At 51.1% G+C, this 24,687-nt stretch overlaps 1 protein-coding gene across 3 annotated transcripts in view; it reads right to left on the bottom strand.

Moving 5' to 3' along the window:
• Positions 1 to 243: 243 nt before the first annotated feature.
• Positions 244 to 24,687, bottom strand: part of Ttc7b (tetratricopeptide repeat domain 7B) — a 179,254-nt gene continuing 154,810 nt past the window's right edge. For all 3 annotated transcript variants that reach the window (XM_055592898.1, XM_055592896.1, XM_055592897.1), the window contains 2 exons: positions 24,399 to 24,601; positions 244 to 1,292 (listed from right to left, as the gene is read on the bottom strand). In XM_055592898.1, the coding sequence (XP_055448873.1) occupies positions 1,071 to 1,292; positions 24,399 to 24,601 (425 nt within the window). In that variant the 3' untranslated portion in view covers positions 244 to 1,070. The remainder of the gene's footprint in view (positions 1,293 to 24,398; positions 24,602 to 24,687) is intronic.

Genomic DNA, 24,687 nt, shown 5'->3' with positions numbered 1-24,687 from the left:
AGATGTAAGTGAGGAGCTAGAGGCTGGGAAGGAGAAAAGCGCTCACCCTGCTCAGACCTGGAGTGAGGAGCCAGCCCAGGCCGGAAGCTATCTTCTAGAGCGGCTCTCTGCACAGCTGGTGTGGGACCCTCCCTGTGCCCAGGCAGACCGTTCAGAGCCCCAGAATGGGAGAGCTCTAACCCCACAAATGAGCCAACAGCGGTTCTCTGGTCTGCCAGCTCTGTGAAAGACAAAAGGCAGCGGTCCATTTAAAAATCATTTTTTTTTTTATTAACATCATCTTCCTGTTTAGCCAAGTGCCTGTCATGTATAAGGAATGTCGGTAAATATTCCATTTGAAGCTTCTTTGTACATATTTCCATCGATAAATAAACTCTGAATTCACATAAAAAAGTTAAACTTAAATAACTCATATTTCCTTCTCTTGTAACAGCCATATATCGGTAAAATATAAATACTCTTAGACTCGGGCTTTGTTCTAAGTAGGAGAACAGTAATTCACCACATGGTACAACTGTTGACAATAAAACTGAGAAGTTGTCAGCTGGTGTCCTGGCATGGACGAGTACTGAGGTGGGAAACAGAAAATTCACATTTGGTTTTGGGCCAAGGGAGGGGCAGGAGAGGTGGAAGGGCCGCAGAGGACAGGGCAGTTGCTTTCATTAGAGCGCTGATAAAAATAATCTGTTCTGCCACTGAATTTTAACCTGGAATATATTCTACATTCTCTGATTAAGTCCGTAATCATTTCACTTAAAACCCAGGTGTCAACTAACTGAATATGGCACATAATCCATTTGGAACAACATGAGTAGATTCAGAAAATGATCGTGGATCTGGCAAAAACAAGAGTGGATGAATGCAGGAGGGGAGAGCGATGATTCAGGGTTGGCGTGGTTAATCCACTGTGGGCAGAGCTCCTGCCAGGGCCTCAGTACTGCAGATCTGTTCACTGGTGACAGGATGACCCCTGGTGTCCACACAGAGCACCCTGGGCCTGCGCAGCGGGCGAGGCGGGTGGCCCCTCAGAGCACACTGGGCCTGCGCGGCAGGGGGAGGCAGGTGGCCCCTCAGAGCACTCGGGGGATGACGGTGAAGGGCACAGCAGGGCTGCTGGCCTCCAGCTCCAGGGCCGTCAGGAAGCACTCTGTGGCTGCCGCGTCGTTGCCCTGAGCTTGGAGGACCTCGCCAAGCCCATTCCAGACCTCGTGGGCTGTCGAGTTCACCTGAACTGCATCTCGGAGGATCTTCTCGGCTAGACTGTAGCGGCCCAGCTGGTGAAGGACCAGGGCCTGTGGAGACAGACAGTCAGACACTCAGGAGGGCCAGCTACCTACCTGACCTGGACCCTGAGGAAGGACCCTGGAGGCAGGGAGGCATCTCCTATTCTAGGTACACAGCAAGTTTGCGCCAATCCCTGGGCTCAGGGGCAGCAGAGTCAGACATTGTCTGACCACATGAAGCTGCTGAAATCCATTCGCCTTTGAACACAAATATGGCAATTTCAGCCAGGTGCATGGCTCATGGCACTCAGGAGGCTGAGGAGGTAAAGTGTGAGGCCATCCTGGGCTACAGTGAGACCCCAAAACAAACTAAAAACAAAGCAAACAAGCCCCCAAACCAAAATAACAACTACATCACCCCCAAATAATAATTAAAAAGCAAAGAAACAAAAAGCAGTTTTATATAGTTCCTCTGAAAATGTCTCCTCAACCAAGTGCAAAGGCCTATAGTGACCCAGTGTGGCTGGTCTGCTGTGTCCTAGGTGACACAATCCTATATGGGAGGGTGTCTGTCATCTGTGGCGTCACTGGTTATGACATTTAAAAGACTTTCCCAGTCTCTTGCCTTAATCAAGTGACTTATGCTAATGTCCAGTGCTCAGCCCTGTTCAGCTGTGCACACAAGTCACCTTTCTGCTTCAGTCGGGTGCTTGTGTTGATCCCCAAATATCTGACCACAGCCACGCTTCCCAGTCATGCTGGTCAGGAAGTGCCTTTTCATCTAATGGCCACACTCTTATGTAACCAGCCTTTCCTTTGTGTGGAGACACTCAGGTCATAGCCAGCCTCTACTCTTGAACGTCACACAGCCACGGCTATCTTTCTAGAAAGTGCTCTGCTGTTCTTTGAAACAGGATTTCACTTTACAGCCCACGCTGACCTCTAATTTGCGGCGAGGCCCCTGCCTCTGTCTTCTAAAGGCGCATACAGCTACTCTTTACTCGACCGTCAGCCTTTTATAACTCCCACAGCCTCTAGTGAGATGAATTTATTGAGAAACACCTATGGTCTGTTTCTAAACAGACGCGGAGGGACTGATCTGTGTGGAGGATGAAGGGTGTGGGGTGTGGGGTCATCTGGTGTCCCCAGCATTCCTCACAGTGGCCTTCGGTCATTTGGAGAGTCTTTCTTCAGGGTTATGTCTCCACAGTGGCAGTCATTGGTAAGGGCCATGACTCCTTTTAGAGTGCTAGATTCTGCTGCTGTGTAAGACATAAAATGGCTAATCCCGCCTGCCCTTCACTCTGTAGAGCACTGGCTGTGTCATGCAGCAGACCATAGCCAAAAACAGGGTCACCTACTATGTTCCAATAAGCCACATAGCTACCCTCTGTATCAGCGCCACGCTGTTTTAATTTCCACAACTATGAGTCATATTTTAATAGGTAGGATTAAAGTCTTTCCTCTCTACCCTTTGCTTTTAAATAGTTCCTGACCATCTTGCCTTCAACTATTAGAGACAAATGCGACAATCACTTGGTCAGTCCCTTTGGGAGTCAAACTGTATTTACACTGCTCCAGGTATGCACGGAGAAGCTGATATCTTTATGGTGGATAAAGAACAGGCCATAGCCTCACATCACTCAAACACAATCCTAACTCTCCCAGGGAGCCTTGTTCCTACACACAGCTTGTGTTTCCAAGGTGGGCCTAGCCTGCTCTCACCACACACTTTAGCACCAGGCGAGAGCAGTGGGTCAAGCCTCAGCAGTGGCAGGCACAGTGGCAGCTGTGGCCTGGGCCACATGCGGGCGATAGAACAGGGCGGACAGCGGGAACTCTCAGAGCACCCAGAAAACCGGCATCTGCGGCAGGTAGCGTCTAGACGCAGAGGACAACTTCAGCTGACCCTTCCTTGGGACGGGTGCCTGCAGGTGCCTAAAAGGTTGAACTGACTTCTGAGCTACCTGCTGGGCCGAGCTGGCAGTCAGTGGGATGGCAGCCAAGAAGCCCTGTGGCAGTCCTCTGCTGGGGTTACAGAAGAGAGAACCCTAGCTCTGGGGGGACAGGGTCCAGGAAGTCTTGGTGGGTGAGAAGGAGGAGGAAGAGGAGGAGGAAATAGAAGCAGAGGGTGGGGAGCAAGAACTGATGGCGATGGCAGTGGCAGGTGGGCCATCTCAGAGACCCTGTCCCAGTGTACGCTGGTTCACTCTTAGCCTCTCCATCCCTCTGAGAGTGTGGGAACTGGATAGGAACAGGGAGAGATGTTCAGCCTCCGGGCTGGCGCACCTGAAGGGATGGGAACAACCGCTGCAGTACAGACAGCAAATGCTTACCCAGCATCTGGGACATGCTCAGCACTACCCCATGTGCATTTGATTCCCTAGGGGACATCATAGCTCTCTGGGAAGGCATGGCCAAGCCCAATATGTACCAGGGTGAGGGGCATCCTCAGTCTCTAAGAGACAGTGAATTCCAGCTGTGGACAATCATCTTATCAGGTGACCCCCACCTTTTCAGGTGAGCAAAAACCGGCTCCTCCATGCCTCTGGTCCCCTGGAGGGGATGTGACAAGCCAACATCATCATCCAACGCGAGGGCCAGACAGCAGCACATTAGGGCTAATGAGCTCCTGCCTGCTCCTTCTAGGGGGTGGCATCGGCCTAGCTCTCTCTGGAACCTCCCAAGCAGCAAACAGTAGATGGATGCAGGCAGGGTCTGGAAGGTGAAAGCAAGCAGCAATGTGCAGGGGTCACAACAGGCCCATCTCATCTCTCTAGACACATTTCAGTATGTCATGATTCTGAACACACTTGAGAAGAAGGTGGTGGGTGGCGTTCTGGATGAGGAGCCACGCCATACGCCTCTGGCAAGAGACAAGGTAAAGGGCACCTTGGAAGGCACAAAGGCACCCCTGCTTACTTCTTTGCAGGTGGGACAGGGTGCCTGCTCTGTGCTCCAGGACCATGCTGCTCCTGCGGCTTTGAGTGGCAACTCAAGGCTGAGGCTGTGGCTATGGCAGGGGGCCCGTGGCTCGCTGATAGCCCATTCCAGTGTATACAGGCGACATCAAGTAGCCACATTGTTTTCTCGGTTTCTCTGACCACTAGCTGACTGATTGCATTGTTCCCCACCCCTCACCTCCATGCTATGACTGGGGAATTGCTCCTCTTCAATGCGCAGGGTTCTCCAGCTGTGGCCAGCAGTGTGGAAACTTCCTGCTCATTTACTCATGGCTCAGGAGGACTCCTTGCCTTCCTATTGCCTGGGCTGGCTGGGGTGTCCTGTTAGCCAAAAAGTGGGCCAGTGTAGGAACTTGGACAGTATTGTTCTCTCAGAGGCCACTGGTTTCACTCTGCTGAGACAGGTCCCCCGGTCTCTAGGCTAGGAATTTTGTCTTGATGTGGCAGCTACTGAATATGTGTGCAGCCTGCTGTGAGGGCTCCAGGGTATAGGGCGGAGCATGTCTACTCTGCTAAAAGTCCTCAGAGCAAGGCCCCATGGGTGCAACTGATTGACACCGTCGATGCTAGAGCTGGTGGGGGATGGTGGCGGTGGTGTCTCTGTGGTTCCCCACTGGTTAGGCTTTTGGCCTTTCACAGACCTGGGCCTGACTCCTAAGGAAGAGACAGGTTGCTACTCTCAGATGACCCCAGACCTTCCCAAGCAATATGTTCTGTGGAATTCATTCCTAAAGCTGGAGGCTTATGGGGACTGCCAGTGTGGGCTTGGAATGAAAGGTAGGCCTTTCCCCATCTCCCCGTGAGCCAAGGCCGGCTGGGGAATCGGTCCTACTACAGGAGCTACCACAGCATGCTCTTGCTAAGCAAAAGGTTGGCCAGAGTGGCTGGCAGTTGACTGTGTGATTAGGCCCTTCCATGCTCTGCCCTGGCCTTGAAGAGCAATCCTGTACTAGAGCACCAAAATCCCTTCCTCTCTTCCTTCCTCCTCTCCAAAGACCAGAAGCCTCACTCCAGAGCTTTGCATTGAACTGTTCCCACTGCCGCTAGCTGTAGCCTTTCAGACAGGATGGCGGCCACTGGGCACACTGCTGAGCCCTCTCACTTCTCTACCTCAGTCAGCCTGGCCCTTCCTGGAGGATATCCAGTCCATCCATGTCCTGGGCCTCCAAATTCCCTGAGGAGCACAGGATCCACTGCTTCCCACAGGTAGGCTAGGAGCACTGGCTCTCAGCAAGAGAAAGTGAAGATGACAACATACTCCATGACCCTAGAACTTATAACTCCCTCCCTTGCATTGAAATGGTATGACCTAAGGGGTGATAGTCCAGACATGCTGGGACACAGGTGGGTGCATGTAGGCCTGTCTTAAGAGCAGTGAACGGTCTAAGGACACCAAGCTCTATTCAGTGCTAGGTGCTGGCTCAACCTCCATCCTCCTTGACTACTCCCAGGGTGGATGCTACTACAGATCTCTGCCGAGCAGAGCACCTACGCCAGCCGTGCGGAGCTGAGACTGAACTGTGACGCATGTGTGTGTCCTCACCACCGGGTCCCCCCATTCTTGCAGAGTGTGAGGGAACAGGAGCTCCCTGCGAGTCCCTTTCATTAGACACAAACGCAGACAGCTTCCCAAGCTTGTAATTATTCTAATCAGGTGTTTTATACAAATAAGATCTTGGTGATGTACCAAATTAGAAATAAAGAATTAAATTAAACCTGTTATTTCAAGTGAGAGAAAATGGACTTGGCTAGTTTGAGGGCAATTAGCATCTGCCTTTTTGTTGTGGTAATTGCTGCCCTAGACTCACCACCTTGCCACATGCTTAGAGAGTACACAGGAGCCCTGGGAAGACCATGGCTCACGAGTAGGAAGCCTTCCAGACCAAAGCTCCTCTGGGAATCTTGGGTATCTCCATGCTGCTCTGCCCAGGAGCAAGGGCAGCCATTTGCTGGGCTCAAGGCATGCCACAGTCTATTGCCTACCCCAGGGGTATTGGCATGGGGAGGCGATATCCATGAAAAAGCATCCTTCTCAAAGAAGCCATGCTAAAAATTCATGTGCTCAGCTGTAGTTGGGGCCAGGTGTCCTGTCTCCAGCTGGCTGTACTTTTCCCAGGCAGTGACTGGGGAATGAGTGCTGGGAGCTCTCCAGGCAGGGTATGGATGTCTCTTGTGCCCCATCAGTCTCTGCACTGTCTCCAGGTAGTCATCTGTTACTCACTGGACTTTTAATAGCTTTGTTCCCACTTCTAGGTCAGAAGTGCCATCATTGCAACCCTGCAGGGAGCAGGGTTAGGGCAAGTGGCTCAAGGCAGTGATATTTGATGGCCCCTCAAAACCCACAGGAGCACAAACACCTGGGGCCAGCAGCTGGCATGCAAGGAGCTCATGGTAACTTCAAGCACTTGCTTAACTGGCCTGTGAGAGATGTTACATAACTGCAGAGAATCCTCTCCCCGGCCCTGCTTCTTCACTGAGCGTTGCTGTGGGTGATGACAGGGCAGGACAATCACCTCAGCAAGCCCTGAAAAAAAAAAAACCGCTGGATTTAAGAATATGACCTGACCATTAACTGAGCACAGATCTAGACCAGTGCCCTGCCGTGGCTCTCCATGCTGGCTGGCTTTTTGTATCCATGAGTTGGTACTGCTGTGATGGTCAACTGAAGCAGTGTGAGACTGTCTGTTCCAGAGAGAATTGGGCTCAAAGACACAGGCTTTATAGGACAGGGGAACAGGCCGAGTCTGTACTCACGGCAATTTGGATGAGGAGCAGCACACACAAGAGAATAGGCCAGGGATACTTTAACAAACCCGTTTCTTTAAATCAGAGCCTGACTGAACTATTGCTACTCGGAAGCCCACAGGGAACAATGGCTTGGACAGGATGGCTGCTGGTGGTGCTAGAACACAGAGCCTTGGGCCGTCCTGGGGCTCCCCGCAGCTGCCCTCCTCCTCTGAAGCATTAGAAGAGCTGTCTGTGATGCAGCACAGGGGACCTCTATCAGCCCACCCTGCTTCCCACTGACTCCCGCAGAAGGACCTGAAGCAGCACCAGTAGGTGCGGGGGTGGGAGTGGGGGAGGGGGAGGGGCTGTCCTCGGTTTCTCTATCTGGAGCCCAGCAGCTACGGGTAAGGCCTGCCCTCCACCAGGCTGTCTCTGTTTCCGTTGTTTGCTCTGAGCTCTGTATGTGTCCAGGATAACTGCGCCAGTCTGGAAGGCTGGCTCGATGCCAGGTGTCCTCAGTCCAGCCACCTGTCTGCATTCCTCTGCCCATGCCCACCTGAGCACACTGCAGGAGGGCTAACACAACTGCCACTTGGCTCCCTGGAGAAGGAACCCAGAGGTCGGTGACTATCTTCTTTCAGAACAGAGTAGGGCTGGCTTTCGAGCTTGAGTCAATTTAAACCGCTTTGACCCAGTTCATGCCAAGGCCTTCCTGACAAACTTGTGCCCGTTCAAGATGCCTCACAGCAGGTGCCCCAGTGTGTTTGCAGGCAGCCTTGTCCCCAGCAGCACATGGCTTCTGCCACCAGCTCTGGGTGGCCTCCAGACACTTCAGTGAGGACAGATGATTCGTGAGGCTGCTCAGCCTCCAGAACAGCAAGGGCAGCTCAAGTTCCGCTCTGAGGACCTGGGCTGAAGGGCAGTGGAGGGGAGGCTTCAGGGACAAAGGACAGGATGGAAATGCCAGCTGCCAGAGCCCTGTCGCACTGCAGGGAGGGACTTCTGCCAAAGGTCAGCAACGAGTTGAGGAGAGAGCTCTGGGGCTACTGAGTGAGGCGAACTTGGTGCTACGCTGCCTCTCTCCATTGATGACAGACAGGGCTGGAGTGGCATTAAAGCAACCTTCTGTACTCCCTGTCACCTCTGCCCTTCATCCCCTTCCACCCCCCTCACCCTAGCCCCGCTTGAATGTCAGGACCCAAACACAGGATGCCTCCTCCTTCTCTTGCTCTCCTCCAAGCTAACTATAACAAATCAAAACTTGTAGGAGGCCCCTAGCATGTGCAAGGCAGGAAGGAGAAGGAGGAGGCCTGGGGCAGAGGTGGAGTACAGAGGTCTTGGCACTTAGCATACACCTTTGAAGCTCTTCCTCATCCACAAGTGCTGCAAACACCAGGAAAAGAGGGCCTGGGGCCTCTCATGAAGGACCCCTGCGGCTGCCCCACACAGGTGGCAGGCCTCTGTTAGCAAGTGATCTCTGTGGGCAGGAGGCTGCCCTCCCATGGAGCTCTTTTTTCTGGGGCAAATGCTTTCTGTGAAGAAAGGTGCCTTCTGAGGCCTACTAGGCCTTCCAGCAGCAAACTCAGTCAGGAGCAAACAAATCTCATATTTTTGTGAGCCTGAGGGTCAGCCAGCTACAGAGACAGTAGTCCTCAGCCCACGGGGTTCTGGGTCTCTGCTCTCTCCTCAGAGGGCAGCACTATTCTCACATCTTCCAGGAGCTCTCTATTCCCCTGTAGAGAGAGCCCTGGAATTAATGGACCTCTAATGAGCCTTTCTATAGAATCCCCAAGCACTGATGTTCTCTGAGTCCCCTGAAGTCGAGTGGATAAGTCCTCTTCCGTTTCTACCGGCAGCCCTTAAGGACCTGAAGGGAACTTCTGGCTAGCTTAGCTCTCTCCTTCCCCCACCCTCTGAGCTATGCAGGGTGAGTAAATTCAAACATTCCCCATATGACCACATTCCGTATCATGTATGTCCTCAAAGGAGGAAGCCGCCCTGTGGGTTCAGAGAAAGCCATCATTAAGGGTCAAGAATACATGAGGATGGCTTTTCTGTTTTGAATGTTTTTTTAAAAGGCATGTGGCTGGCAGAATCTTTTAAAGTGGCTTTATTATTATTTTTTTCCAGGATGGTTTGAAATATCCTAGAAGAGTGTGTTCTGCAATTAGAAATGCTGGAGTGATGGGCTCTCATGCAATTGACACTGGTGTCGAGGATGCCAGAAGTCTGGCTGTAAGCCCAAGGGCCCGTTCAGCTCGGGCCTTCAATTTCCTCTGGCCTAATTTCTTTGAAAGGGGTGCTCAGGATTAGTGCCAATATATCTATAGGCTGTGGTGGGTTTTAGAGAACTGGGAATTTCTGGAAAAATTTAGGGAGCGACCACAGCCAACTGGCTAGCCACTTCCAAGGCCTGAGATGCCAAAGCCCACCCCCTCCCACAGAATTAGTACAGGGTGCAGTTGGGGTGGCAGAGAGTGGGCAGAGGAGCATTCTGAGGGCCTCCTTTCTTTATGGGGGTGGGTGGTACAGGCCAGGAGAGAGCAAGCGCAGCACTCTTCAGGGCCTGTGGGGAGATTAGCTCCCAATAACCAACGAATTGAAATCTCTGATACAGACAGTGCATTTTTGCTTATTACCTATGTAGTTATATGTGCATTTTTAAAAGTAAAAATCAGAAAAAGGGGACTTAGTCAGTGTGGTCTCACTGGAAAGAGAAACAAAGCGATCCAATAACCCCTCACCCCACCTCTGGTTCAGCTTCAGGGTTCTGATGGAAGAAAACGTCTATATCGTACATTGCATTCTCTGCCAGGGATATGCTGTTGATAGCTGCCATACTGAAATACTTATAAAGACAAGAAAAAGTCAGTATGTATTTTGAGCAGTTGTATTTTTTCCTCATACAGTTTTAGCCCCTTTTTGAATGAGTCTATGGATATAGACTCTTGGAAGCCACCTGGCCCATGCTGGACCACAGAAGTGGACTGTGGAACAGCATCTGTATCTGTGTCCCCAGATGGGGCTCTGCTCAGTCTGCTGTAATTACTTCCGGCTCTTTCCCTCCATCCATATATGTGCATGGAGAGCTGTGTGCACTTCAGTGTGCCTGTACTTGTGTGGCTTGCTTGAGACTCAGGGGCACAGACTGTCACGGGGGCCAGATTTCCTGTCACCTAAAGATCACAGCATGGACCTGGCGTCCTGAGCAGAGTAGGGCTATCTCGAGTGTGCAGAACCAATGTCTGCATGAGGGAAGGGAGCTACAGGACAGTACCCAGATGACAAGACACAACTCTCTCACCCACTTGCGCAGTGGATGGGAAGGCTGAAGCCCAGGGCCCTCGACCACTCAGCACGAGGGAAGGTGCTGTGACCCCAAGGTGGCTGTGAGACAGAAGACCCCCACATGTATCTAGTTCCTCCTCGTGGACGCACCATCAACCCAAGGCAGGTAGCTGGTTCTTGAGAGGATGAGCTCATTTAATAAGCAGTCAAACGCCCAATCAGAAGGCGGTGAGGCAGAGGAGCAGGGTGTCATTGTTACCTAGGATGTCAGGGCAGGCACTCTGCCTGGGCACACTGTCCTGGCCCCAGACATCTTGACTTGCCCTTGGGATTAACGTGCAGGGAACACCCAGCAGCCATGGTGGCCGAACACCGGGTACTTAGTGTTGCTGTCAGCAGGGGCCCTGAAGCCAGGTAGGGGCTGTGGGGGAATCCCAGCGCCAGAGGAGTTCCTGCTGGCAGCAGCCTGAGGCTGATGCTCACAAATTCAAGCACCAGTCAGCACAAAAGTGAAGCACGGCGCCCCCGCAGCTCTGCCTGGTGCGCTGACCCACTTGAGGAAGTGTCAGGCCAGCCAATCCTAAGCAGCATCAAAGGACAGCGGTGAACAGAGAGCCAGCGCCACGCCACGATGGGGTGAAGGGAGTGACAAGGATCCCTGGGTCCTCAGCACAGTGCGGGGATGGTGCGCATCTGTCTCACTCTGAAACTGGAGGCAGTCCCTGGAAATAGTCCAGGCTGAGCCTCCAGCTTCCCCTCCCCCAGCCGCTCACACTTTGCTGCAGTGAGATGAGCTCATAGGCTGGGCCTCACTTGCTCTTAGGCAAGAAGTGCTTTGGTCCTGATGCTGTGGCGACTGCCATTCCCCAGTCAGCTGTCCTATTCTCTGTGTGCTACCTGGCTGCCCTTACTGGTACTTTTCCACTGGCAATGGGCAGGAGACTCCTGTTGACTTATTTATACATCTCCCTGGTTGACTTATTTATTTATTTTTATCTACCTTTGCCAACAACAAGCCAGGCAGAAAACAAGGCAGGACAGCCTTAACACCAAGCGCTTCCCCATGGCCCAAGTTATCCACACAGTGGAAAGTATGGTGCTAATTGCCTCCCAGGGTGGCCTACCTGCCCCTAGAGGAGGCTTCCGTCCGTGCTTGTTTGGAAAGGTGGTGTACTACCCCAGGTAGGGTGCAAGGGCACAGCTGTCTGTGACCACTGTTTCTACAGGTGGTATGAGCAGGCCGGCTCCCCAGCAGAGGGAACACGGGTGGGAAGCACCTCCTCAGAGCCCTGGTTGGGCAGAGGCCTTCCAATTATGGGCTTGTCATGGTCACCACAATTTACATGTAACTGGCCAACAGAGGAGCTGCACGGAGGGTTTCCTGGAGTCACAGGGCCTGAGAGCGGGGGGGGGGGGGTCCCAGAGACCTTGGCCCCTACTGCGGTGGCCCAGGCCTGGAACCTCTTCCCAGTGGCCTAGCAGATCCTCGGCTCATCACCAAGACTAAACACCAGATAAGAAGAAACTCCGGAAAAGGACTTATTTTGGCTCAAGGTTTGAGGGTATAGATTGTCATGTCAGAGAAGGCAGGACAGTAGACAGGGCACTTGGGTGTGGTGGCAGGAGAGTGAAGCTGTTTGCTTGCATCTTGATGGACTAGATGGGCTATCGCCCTTATGCCCAATTCCCACTGGCCCACTTCCTCAAGCTAGGCCCTCCTTCCTCCTTTGTTTAAGGTCCCATAAACTCCCCCAAAAGTGCCATCGAGTTGAGAACCACAAGTTCAAACAAGTGAGCCTACAGTAAGATAAGATCTAAGCCATGGCAGCCAGCCCCAGGGGCAGCCTGTTCTTGGGAGAGGCGGGGAGGGAAGTCACACCTTTGCAGATGCTCTCTGTACTCAGCCTCACCACCTCTGACCAAACACTGCAAGCAAAAGCTCGGCTCCAGCAAGATGGTGAGATGCCTGGGCAGAAGGCAGGGCAGGGAGGCCCAATGAGTGGGGCGTCCTCTCTCCACCTACTATGGGACCTACCACTGACTGCCAACCTAAACTGAGCCTTGTCTCTCTAAGAGTCTTACTTTTTTGGTCTGGGAAACAAAGGTGCAGAGCATGGGACTGGGAATGTTTCTTAACTTACTACATATTTTGGGAGCACTCCACATTTTTGGGAGCACTCCATATGCTGGGAGCATTACAGATTTTGGGAACATTATTATATACTCTATGTGTATGTGTCTTAGGACTTGAGAAGCAATGGTTGTTGTGACCGGGAACGCTTCTCAAGGAAGAGACTGGGCAAGAGAAAGAGGCTGACATCCAGCTGCAAAACTGCCTGCCTCAGAAGAGCAGCCCTGGGACTGTGCTCTCCATGTGCACACAGAGAGGCTATGGGGGAGCCTAGCTAAGTTCAGCCTGAGGGTTCCTGGGTGGAGCAGCCCTCCTTTGCCCTTCTCAGGAATAGGTGGATGAGCAGGCTTGGGCTCAGCGAGAGTGCCAGAAGGCTCCAGGATTTACAGGGAACTCGGAAAGTGCCGAGATGTCAGCAGTGCAGAGCAGAGCAGAGGCCATGTTGACTTACCTTTCTACCTCTGGGGACTGGCGGTGTCCGGACAATGCATGCTGTTAATTACAAGCCCTTCCAACCCCTACAACATTCTTGGTATACTATAAGGATTCCATAGACGATCCCTGAATGGGTGTCAGGTCCCAGTCCTGTCCATCACCCTACTGTCCATGCCAACTGTACTCTGGCCCAGTGCAGCAGTGTGTGGGATGACAGCTCAGCTTCTACACCCATCCTGAAGGTTGTTGGGGACGTGACTTCTCTGGGCCCATCTGCACTTCAAATGGAGAATGCCAGCTGCAACGTGACTGCCAAGATGACACAAAGCCTCAGTCCTCCCAGCAGCCTGTTTTCAATAAACAGGGACCCAAAGAGGACGACCTCCAGGTGGTGGTCCTCTGCTGGATCATCTGACTCACTGGGATACAAACACGGGGTGATTTACTACCTGCCAGCGTGGATGTGGTCACTCTGGCCAGCACCTACACCATCCCTGCCAGCGTCTGGCAGGAATGATTTTTCCATTTTTAAACAGGAACAAACAGAAATGATAAGACATTTTCCGATGAAGGGGAGACTGTAACTGATTAGCCTTGGAAAAATTGTCCCCAAAATAACAAGACAACTCATAATCCTATAACTGGATGGGAAAGACGGGTGGGTGGGCCTCGCTGGCCAGCGCCAGGCCCACTCAGCCATCCCTCACTACGTGCGTGTGTCGCCGGCATGCCACTGCAGGGAAAGTCAGTTTATCGAGGAAAGGAGAAATAGTTAGCTTGGAAGCAGGCTTTTACTGTTGTTTGGGAATAAACTTCCTCCCTAGTGCTCCCAACTTAGGCCCAGCTGTAGATGAAGGAAGACAGTGGTCGAGCTGGGATCTACTGGGTCCCGGGGCCAACATGGTTGTGTAGAGAGGAAGGTTTCCAGTGCAGAGCTCTTGGAGAGAACAGAGACCAAGAGGGCACTTTCTTTCCCTACACACTGCGCTCTTATCATTTCCCACTTCAGTGCGGAATAAATCAGCATCAAGATCAGACTCATCTCCTCAAGAGTTCCCCATGAGAGCTGAGAGGAGGCGTGGGAGGCTCTGCTCGCCTGCCATCGAGGGACTGAGCTCATTTGTATGCGGCCCCTACTATGTAACAGGCTGTGGCTGACACTGAGCATGCCTGACTTCTCGGAAGCTCAAAATGGGTCCCTGCAGGCTGGAACGATGACTTAGAGGGAGACTGGAAAATTAGAATAAATTAAAGCACCCACCATCACTGCTGTGGCTATCCTGCTCACGGGGACATGTTCAGGCTACAGATTCAGCAAAGGTAATGGCTGTTTTGGGCTCTAACCCTGGATGTCCTACCCAGAGGTGGCACTGGCTGATCCAGGATCAGCTCCTTAAAAACACTGTTACAGGCAACTTTTGTTCTCTGAGTAGACCCTCTACTAAGAGGCAGCCCCCTCTTTCCTAAAGAACAGGGAACCCCATGCCTTGTCCTAGAAGGTCTGAGGGAATCTTACTTTCCATGTGACTTTCATGCTGCCATGTTTGGGAGAAGGGCATGTACCGAGGTGAGTAGCTGTGCTGGGCCAAGACCATGTCTATATCCCTAAGGGCAGACAAAGGCTGGCATGATCACCACAGGGGAGACATGCCATGTTCTGGTCACACGGATCTATCGAAGCTAGATTCTAGATGCTGTTTTTCTGTTCCAATTGTGTACTCTTTCTGGCCCTGGCCTGGGAAGTTCTGCAATTCTTCCTCCCCTGGCTTCCTTCAGCCTCGCCTCTATTCAGAGGGCAGCTATGCTGTCTGCTGCATGCCACAGCATCTCCTGGGGCGGGGCCTTGTGTGCTCTTTTCTACCCATGCTGCTCTGGTGTCCTTCTGTTTCCCTCCTTCTTAACAACTCCCCCTCGGCCCATGAGTGCAAGTGATACACCAGCTGAAATGGCTCTCTGGAAAAAAAAAATGCTCAGACTTGTGGCATTTGCCATCTCCCAAGGAGAATGTCCTCCCACCAAGGCTGAATTTCTTGCGGCCTACGTGAGCTTGCTGCAGAGGCTTGGAGTTAGAGAAGGTTGTGCTTGTTGGCCCCAGCTCTAGGTAAGTGGGACCAACCCCTTTCCAAATGCAGTTGAAACTGCTGGTGTGCCTCCAGGTGACATCAGGGCCCTCAGATGCCAACAGCAGTGTCCAAACCATGCTGTGCTCTTGAGGGGAACAATACAAAACCCCAATTTTCTTCAGCACTGAGAATACAGAGGAGTACAGGATACATTTTCTCTAGCATGGAACAGCTCTGGTAGGGGGGCCCAGGCTCTATGGTATCTCCCCAGGAATGCGTCACCCTGGAAACATGGCCAACTCTGCTCTGTAGCTTCTAGCTGGTTGCCAGCAACATGACCTCTGGGCCTGACTTCCCCACAGCTACTTCTTAGCAAACAGCTGCGTTCCCTGTTATGCTTGCTGGTGGGTGTGGAGGCATCCAAGTGAGACAGTGGTAGCTGGAGGGGGGCTGCTGCCAGCAGGAGGCTGGTGACTGCAGCTGGACCTTTAATCAAAGGCAGAAGTGTATTTGTTACCTTTGTATAAGATGCAAGCTGCAGGTAAGGAATTTAACAGCTTGTGGGAGTTCTAATTAGAGAGTCAATTATAACTCGATTGACCTGCCTTGTTTTAGAAGGCCTTGAAACATGCATGTTGTCCTTTGGAAGAAGCAGATTTTGCTTCTAGTTTGTTCTGGGAGATCTCCACAGGGACCCTCGCTTGAGCTTTGGTTCTAGCCCCATGCATCTGTCTAGATCCAGCAGCCTAGTGCAGAGGATGAGAGAACCTGCAGGGCCCCAAGCTCCTGTGGGGAGGGGCTGCTCTTCTTTTTTTATGCAGAAAGACGCAGCATCCAATGTCAGAGGCTTCTCTGTGCCAGGCAAGCAGCTTCTGCTGCACTTAGAAGGACACTGGCAGGAATTTCAATTATAGATCTCATCAAGAGCCAACTCAGCCAGTGGTGCGCATGAGCACCATCACCCGGTTCCCCTCAGCAAATCACTGTTGTTGCCAGCTTGGGGTCACTTACTTGTCCCCTGTAAGGGGACAGGCACCAGCCAGACATAAAGAGGGAATGCTTCATCTAAGAACCAGGTATAACATTTGTCATTAGACACAACTGTAGTCCTTCAGGCTCACACGTATGATCACACTCCTGTTAGGATAATCACTACCATCCTGCGTGGACAGAAGAAAATAACTGAGGTCCAGAGAAGTAAGGCAACTTGCCCAGGGGCCCCAGCTTTGTTAAATGGAAACTGTTTCAATTCGAGCTGTGTTTGCAAGAGAAGCTTTGCTGCCTGAGCTCCTCCTTCTGCACGGGGCAGGAGCAGGGTGGGCTGCAAGCCTGCATGGACAGGAGGGAGGACTGTGGGCATAAGGACTTGGGATCCAGTGGAGCCACACCCAAATATCTTCTGCAGGGACTAGCGGTAGGTCTGCATGACTGACCAGAGCCTAGACTCCTGTTCCGTAGGCGGTGGTACTCCATTAACTGTGCTTTAGCCCTTGCTTTTGCTTCCTCTCTAGGATTCATGCCTTAGCTTGTCGCCTGCTGCCAATGCAAGGTCATGCTTCCAGCCTGTGACCTGCCATTTATACAGTGTGACCTGCCATTTATACAGGCAGCTCTTCCTGGAGCAGGTGCCCCGTGCTAGGCTAGCACTCTCTAGTTCCCTCACCAAGCTTTACTGGGCTTCTCTGTCCGGTACTTCTTATCTTGAGCTGTCCTTAGGGATTCGTAGTTTCCAGGTCACCCGCCCTCTGAAGCTTCCATAGTGTGATCTCTCCACAATACAAATATAACCATGCTGGCTCGGCTGTTTAAATTTTATCTTGCACAATTTCAAACCTTCAGAAAAACAGTAAGGCTAATAGAACACGCCAATAGCCAAAGTTAACAGATGCTAAACCTTTTCCTTATGGAAAGAAAATTGTGTGTGTGCATGTGGAGGGGGGCAGAAGATTTGGGCCTAAAAATTTTAAGCTTCTGCAAGTCCAGAAAGCAAGTGGAGCTGACATGGTCCAAAGAGCCAATGGCACTCAATGGGGAGTTTAGAACCAGCCCTAGTATTGGGAAAGCAATTAGGCACAAGATGTTTTGGAACCAGTGGTCCAGTAAGTCCCAAAGGCCACTTTCTCATGGCGGCAGCCACACGCTCAGTCTGTGTTCAAAAGCAGGCAGTGGGCTGGAGAGGGCTGCAGAATCAAAGAGCCTCAGGGCTAAGACACAGGGGCAAGGAATGTGGAGCAGGAGGTGGAACCAGTACAGGGAAACACAGACCAACCCAGGCAAGGGACTCCACAGCTGGCCCAAGCCAGAAAGGCTTCCTGTGTGTGGCAAGAAGACAGAGGAGCCTAGCCTTCATGTTGTACTGGAACAATGGGACAGAATTTCTAAGAATAAATGGCATAGGAAGAATATGTCAGAGTTGAAAAAACTGAAGTGATAATTAGTACTAAGACTGAGTGTAGCTGTCAGTAACTGGTCACTTAAGATTCCAGAGCAAAAATCAGAGGTAAGCACAGCACTGAATTTCCCTCTAAAGTGAAGACAGACCTAATGATACAAGGTACCACACAGCTTGCATTTTGGAGCCTGTCCTGGCCCAGGTTGCTTTTGGGTCTGTGACTATGGTTCCTTGAGAGAGCCAGGTCACCTGTTGTCACTTTTCCCTGGCCAGTGTATGGACAAGTGTTTCTGGGTTGGAGGGCCCTCCAAACAAACAGTAACTCCCTATGGAGTGAGTCCCTGCCCTGAGGAATGCCTAGACTTCAGTGGCAGGGCAAGTGATGCACAGCAGGTTCTCTACGCCCAAGGGACATCCCCTTCGCTTAAAGGAGGACACAGATACCCAGCATCCAGAAATTGTAATAAACTAAAAAGTGTGTGTGTGTGTGTGTGTGTGTGTGTGTGTGTGTGTAACAAGAATCTGAAGACACAGCTGATGTCAAAGAATGTGCCAGTTACCTGATTTTCCGCCAACACTTCTTGCTGCTCTGCCCCTGAACTGATCATGCCTCTGGACACTCACTGCATCTTGTGCTGGGCTGGCTGTTTCTAGAGTTGCCACATGTTCCCAAACCAGACTGGAAAGGCCTCACAAGGGGAGCTCATTCACAGAGCAACCCAAGGGTCCTGATGCCCTAGACATGGGCCATGGTTGCTTTCCTCAAGAGAACGTGTTCTACTCACAGCCATGGACTTGTGGAGATTACAAGAACAGTAGCCTATATGTAGGGATGACAGTGGTGCTCACAGCTCATCCTTTGCTGAACCTATATATACAGTAACGCCTGTGGGTAACACAGCTCCTCCATCTGCTATGAGGAAACAGGAATGTACAAGTGATATACACAGTTGCTCAGCATTTGCAGAAGACACTCAAGGTCCTAGGTTCAAGCCTAAAATCATCCAGTCCAAAAAAAAAAAAAAAAAAAAAAAAATCAACTCAACCCAACCCAAAACAAAACCATTAAATAATGCAACAATAAAAAAAGGCAGCAGAGCTGGGACCTGGCAGCTCCCCCGATGCCAGCTGCAGCTGAGGCTCCGGGTTCCTACATGATGAGACCCGTACAGGGTGCCGCCCTTCTGACCTGGCTTGCTCTAACTTTCAGTGTGACCAGGGCAGATCACCTGCCCTCCAGTAAACAAAACATTCTCCATTTCACTAAATATTGTGACAGTGGGTATGGCATATACTGTAGGGAAAAAGTGAGATTTAGGGATAAGTACTACTAGCTGAAAAGGCCTTATACTATCAAGTAGGCTAAAATGCCACGTGAACCAAGAAAAAGAGTACAGATTCAACACATAGCAAAGATGGGCCATCAGCTAGAATGCAGCACTTTCTCCCCTCCGGACGACTTGTGAGGGACTCAGCAACTGCCGAGACAGAGTCACGGAGGCATCTAAATAGCTCACAGGCCTTCAGAGAAAAAGTTGCTCTCCCCAAATTTCAAAGCAGTTTTCTAGTTCTGAAAGAACACAAAAGACAATTACTAGATGAAAGAGCCTTCAGAACAGACTGTGTGGTGGTTTTGCTGTGTCAATCATTCTTTCTGTGCATGGGAAGAAAGCTGACACAGGATGAAAGAGACTGGTTTCTGAAAGGAGAAGGCCCCTGAGCTCCATCCCAGCATTACCTAGGCCTTAGCCAGACCAATGGAAGAAGCAGAGGCATCCCCCAAGAGAAATGGGAGGTCAGAAGGCAGCCCTGGACTGTTTGTCAGCGTCACAGGGCCCCTGTCAGGCTGATGGCCAATCACACTGATGCAGGAGCACAGGCTGCCAGGCCCTACAGTCCTGGCCTCTCTCTGCCCACAAGGGACATGCTGGGAGACAGACTTCTGACTAATAACTGGTGAGGCAGAGCAACTTCCTCTCTCTCAGGGGACAGACAGACACCTTCAAAGATGGGAGACAGTAAAACACCAAGTTTCATGATGCCCACGTCAGCTCCCTTACTGAGAGAGGCTTCCCTCTTTCTCTCTTCAGCCCTCTTTCCCAGCCTTGTAGTCACCACGCCCAATGGGAGGACATTTTCATACAGTAAAGAGGCCTGAAAACTTGATGGCAGTTTAAAGAGAGCTCTGACATCAGGCCTCTATGTGAAACTTCAGAGAGGCCATTATCCATCTGAGAACACTGTATGGACAGCTTTGTTTCGATGAGGCACCTAAAGAGCCGTTTAAAGAACTGAAAATGCAGGTTTAATGCAGGTGACACGTCCCAGCAAAACTTGTGTGGTAGAGCCTGCCATCCCTGCAGGGCAGCATTCCCAGCACTTAGCCAGCTCCTGCCAGTACCGCACTCCCTGTGGAGCCTGTGCACTTGTCAGTGCAGAGCCCATGCTTCAGAGAACACCAGACCCAGGGAAACCCTCTCGGGCAGCACCCTGGTCTAACTAAAGAGGATTTCTTGTCTCAGTTTATGCCCAGAAGACAAACATGGCATGCCCCACCCCAGTCAAAAGGCTAGTTATTCCATACAGAACCTGCTGCGTGCTCTTCCACTGAGCAGCGACCCGTGCGCAGCTGCAGTGGCAGCTCCCCATCAAGTACTCCTCACAGACTGATATCACTCCTTCCTCTGGGGAACTCTAGAGCCCAGCACCCTCCTAACCTCAGTCTCCTCTCAGTGACAATGGCTTCCTGTCCCTTCCTAGTCCCTGGCCATGTCTTGGAGCTTCAATGTTCATGGGTGGATCTCTTCAAGCTTTCAGTTTGATGTCCTTGATTCTCAGCATCACCTCTGACAGCCTGTCTCTGCCTGAGCCTTGTCTCAGAGGACTACTCATTCCACTGGGGTTGGGGGAGTAGTCCCCCGACCTAAATGAGCATCCCTGCCTGTAAGCTATACACGGGGATGTGGCTGAAACAGAGGCACTGGACATCTTGCTAGGGGGCTGGGTTGACCAGCTCATCTTCCCACACTTCACTCCAGTTTCTTCCATTAGACCCCAGGCTAAGCAGCTTTATGGTACTGCAATTTCTAGGACTCGCTCCTGCTGTCTGGAAGCTCTGCCTTTTTTTTTCTCTCAAGCTCCCAACTACAGACTTATGAAGTGCCTCATTAAGCTCACTCTCCTGTTCTCTGTGAATATCAATGGGTTCCAGAGACAAAGAACCTGGAAGGCCCTGGTCCCAAGCTGTTTTGGTGGCCACTGCTTTGTCCAGTACTCTAGCACCATTATGATCATCTGAGACAGAGAGAGAGGCTTCACGCCTCTCAGAGCCCACATTTCCAGGTGAGTGTCAGTGCTGTGGCCCGTCGCTGTGTTCTCTGTGCACTGCCTCCTCTGGCTCCTGATCCTCTACTACCTTCTGGGCATCTCTGCTCCCTTCCCGCTCCTCGTCCCCATGCTGTCCACTCCACCAGACCTTAGATGAGCCCCATATCTGCTCCTGTTTCCTACTTTTTCTCACCCTGTCAAGCACAGAGCACAGCGGAGGCAGGCCCAAGCCTCCTGCTGATACTCACAGTCTCTGCTTGTTGCCCAGCAACACCTTCCCTTCTGATCCTCCTCAGAGCCTGAAAGCTGTTGTTCCCTTCTTACCTTCCATCTTACACATTGCCCCCCAAAGCCCTGACTGATGTGATCAGAGGGCAGCCAGATGTCCCTGTTTGTAGAATTTGTTCCTGTCCTGGTAATTGCGTCCTTGGCTGCACCAAGTCTCCATGCCTGTCCTTGGCCTGCAAAGCCTGGCCCAGGCAGGCGGTCTTCTCCCTGAGGCCACCACTGGCCACCACTGTGCATCTTCCTCTCTTTCCCCTCCACTCAAAACATAGAATATCTGCTTTGGGAAAAGCTGGCCCATGTTTTATTAATGCATTGCAGGTACTATGAGCTAAAGGACTTCCAACAAACATAGCAAATAAATGCAAATTTATACATTTATGCAAACTAACATTGAAAATATTCCTTTAGGTTTTCTGGGGAAAAGTCTGATCACTCTGAGAATACCCCCACAGCTTTGCAATTCCTTGTCTCTTGAACTTATTGCTTGCTTAATACCTGTCCACACTCAGCTCTTGCCTCCTGGTCTGGGCTAACTAATTACCACTGGCCAACACCTTTGTTTTTTCTTCTTTTTCACCAGATGTGAGGTGAAACACATAGATGAAGGCTGTAACTGTTAGAAATTGTCTGTTTCCCTTGGGTTTAATTTACATTTATCTCATTAAGTCTGACTTTTCACTCACTTTCCTCAGTACTGTCCGCTTGTCTTTGCCTTTTAACAATGCAAGCACATCTGCATTCTGCAGAACATGGTGATGTGCTGTGCACATCCCTAGAAGTTAGGGTGCAGTATTCTTAGCGTGAGCACAGGCTCCTGTCCATGCCCCGCAACCCCTGCGGCCTCTATCAGCTGCCACTCTCCACCTGTGATGGACAACATGGCTTCCCACCTTCCAGACAACTCCTAGAGACCACCCCTCCGGCAGCTCGGTTCTTCTCCCTGAGCGCTGGGGCTGCTGTGCACGAGCTTTCTGTCCTTTGGTTTCTCTGTACCATGGCCTGCCTCCCATAGTTCCTTATCCTAGGGCCATCTCAGTTTGTCTCATGGTGGTTTCTGGTTCACATTCTTCCAATCATTATTCCTGACCTTTCTGGGCCCTTGTGTGACATGATGTGGTATGGCCTAGCCTTGTGGATGCTCTCACTCTCCTCTGGGTACCAGGAGACTCAGTGTTCATCATTGTTTTTGCCTCTTGCTGCCCTATAGATCTGGAGCCTAGCTCCTTCCCAGACTTCTGCTTCTGCTCTCAAAGAGCTCAGGGGCTCACACACTAGCCTGGTTCCTGTGAGATGTAAGACCCCTGTGAACCATCAAGAGGGTTTGGCTCTTGTGTACTTAGCCTCTAAGAGCAGCTGGGGCTAAGATTTTCCCTAGTTGTATAGATGAAGAGCCTGAGGTACAGGCAGAGGAGTATCCTGCCTCAAAGCTCCAAAGGCAATAAATAACAGCACTAGGATTCTAGTCCAGGCCTGTCCAGAACCTTAGCCCTGACCTTACAATAAACCTTCTTGATTTCTCAGACACTGAAAGATGTCTTTCACTGCTTTGCTTCAAGTAGCTGGGCCAAGGTCTCTTGATGTTTCAGGGCAGAAGAGCCTGTGGATTCCAGGGACTCTCTGCAGGCACTAGAGAACTCAGCATTTAAGAAAGAATCTTCTGAGCAAGAGAAGCTGAACTGCCCCAAATTTGCAAGCAGGCTACTTTCAGTCTGCCTTCAATCTGAGTGGTTTCCGAAGACATCAGGGCACACTGAGAAAGATCTGGTGGGTATGTGATTACTATGCCCCACTGGCAAGACCACTACGCTGGATAGTATCTACAGGCCTGGTGATGCTAACAGGCTGGCCTTCCCTGTCTTACTTCCCCTGTGCTTGCCACCTGGCTGGCTCCTTAGAAAGGAAAGTACTTGCCAGGAGCTGGTGGCTTGACAAGCTCTAAGGGGGAAACAGAAACCTCTCCTGGGGTGACTTTCCTATTGATCTTTTGTCTCAAGTGTTCCCCTTGGGGATGAACAAGAAACACTTCTCTGAATAATTCATCATTGGCCCTGAGGTAGAAACATATTACTTCTTTTTAATAAGAACTGGGCATTTTGTGTTGATTTTAATTCTTCTGCAATGGTCTAGCAAAAGCTGGGAGACTTGAAAAGCTGTTAACACATCCCTCTTTCAATACTGAGAATAAAATAAAAAGCCAGGTAATATCTTTAATCAAACAGACTAAGGTTTGGATAATATGTAAAATTATTTATAAAGCTATGTTGAGTTAGAGTGCTCATAAAAGGAATATGAAAAAAAATTGACTGTAATTATTACAAGGCATGATTTATTTTTGAAACTGAAAATGACTGCCTCTGGTTTTCTATTTAATGAACACCTACTAGGTACCAGGAACTCTGCTGGGCTTGTACTCAAGTCATTTTGTTTAGCTCTCACATAGCCCACAAGGGTAAGCAGCAGCCCAAGTCACAGAAATGCCAATGCTCCTGGAGATTAAGCAACAAGTCCAGGTTCGAGTTCAGACCTAACCCTCAGGCACATGCTCCTCTGGTAAACAGCATTTTCAGTTCATCATTATTGTTCTGCCAAATGCCAGCAGTTACAGCGCAGCCCTCTCCACTCTACAGCCCTGAGGAGAGGTGGCGAGACGGTGAAGTCTGAGGGATCCTTCTGAGTACATTTTACCAAGTGGTTACAAATCCACATCCTCTCCATCCTAGACACACAGCCAGTCTAACAGAAGGACTTCTTGCAAAATGGACATGGAGCCACAGATAGCGACTGGGCTCTTCTTGGGTTTAAAGAGAGTGAGAGGTACCACTGGGACCTGATCTCTGTCCCAGGATTCTGTACCCAGTGCCCCGGACCCCATCTCACATAACTGTCTGATGACAAGCATGAGCTCCCAGGGTCACAGATGTGAAAGACACTTATCTCACCTTCTCTGCAAGGCAGCCCTCTTTCTTTCCTGTGGGCTATTAAATGATAGAGGCCCTCTGCTAAGAACCAAATGACCTCAGAACCCGAGCTTGGAGCACTGGTCCAGGCGAGGCCCTGTGGCTTTCCACCAACTCAGAATACAGACCTTTGTGTTCAGCTCAGAATCCCACAGGAAGGAGACACAGACAGAATGCTTTTCTGGGGGAAGGAACGACATACATATCTTCCTATAGTGGGATGATGCCTACAGGCCAGTACCCTGAAGGCAAACCAGAGTCTCTGGATCCCTCAGAAGTCTCTGGTATGTATGGATACTTCCTTACAGTGGCTGCTGCAAGCAGTGTAGAGGTCGAGATGACAATGATGTTGATCAGCACTGCAAGATAGTCCTTATTGAACCTAGAGCCACAGGGTGATTTTGAGTGCTGCCCTAACTGCCCCACTGCACCTAATAGGACCTTAGGTGAGACAGTTGGCTTGGTACTGTCACCTCCCAGGGTATCACAGGAACTGCCTGTTGGCTTTGGGAACCAGTGGCCATGAGGGTTGTGGGCTACTTGCTGCTTCCAAGGAGAGCCCCACTCTGAGAAACGGGAGCCCTGGCCTTGGTCCCAGACTCACCAGTCGCTGCATGCTCTTCACATGAGTAGGACTGATGGATAAGGCTTCTTCATACCACCGCCGGGCCTCATCAAAGTTTCCTCGAAGCTCAGCAACCTGGCCCCGCATGTATAGGACATTGTGGGACATTGGGAAGAGGTTGGCAGCTTCTTGGGTACAGGCTGTGGCTTCAGCAGGCTTTCCAATGCCAATGTAGACCTCAGCTGTGGGAGTAGAGCAGAAAACAGATGCTATCCTGGATCACTGCCCTCAGAGACCCTGGGAGTAGATAGATGGTACTTGGCTTGGG

This window comes from Psammomys obesus, unplaced genomic scaffold, assembly GCF_907164565.1.
Source record: "Psammomys obesus unplaced genomic scaffold, mPsaObe1.curated_primary_1811, whole genome shotgun sequence".
In the NCBI taxonomy this organism is placed as follows: domain Eukaryota; kingdom Metazoa; phylum Chordata; class Mammalia; order Rodentia; family Muridae; genus Psammomys; species Psammomys obesus.
This window is presented reverse-complemented; position numbering and strand designations above follow the sequence as displayed.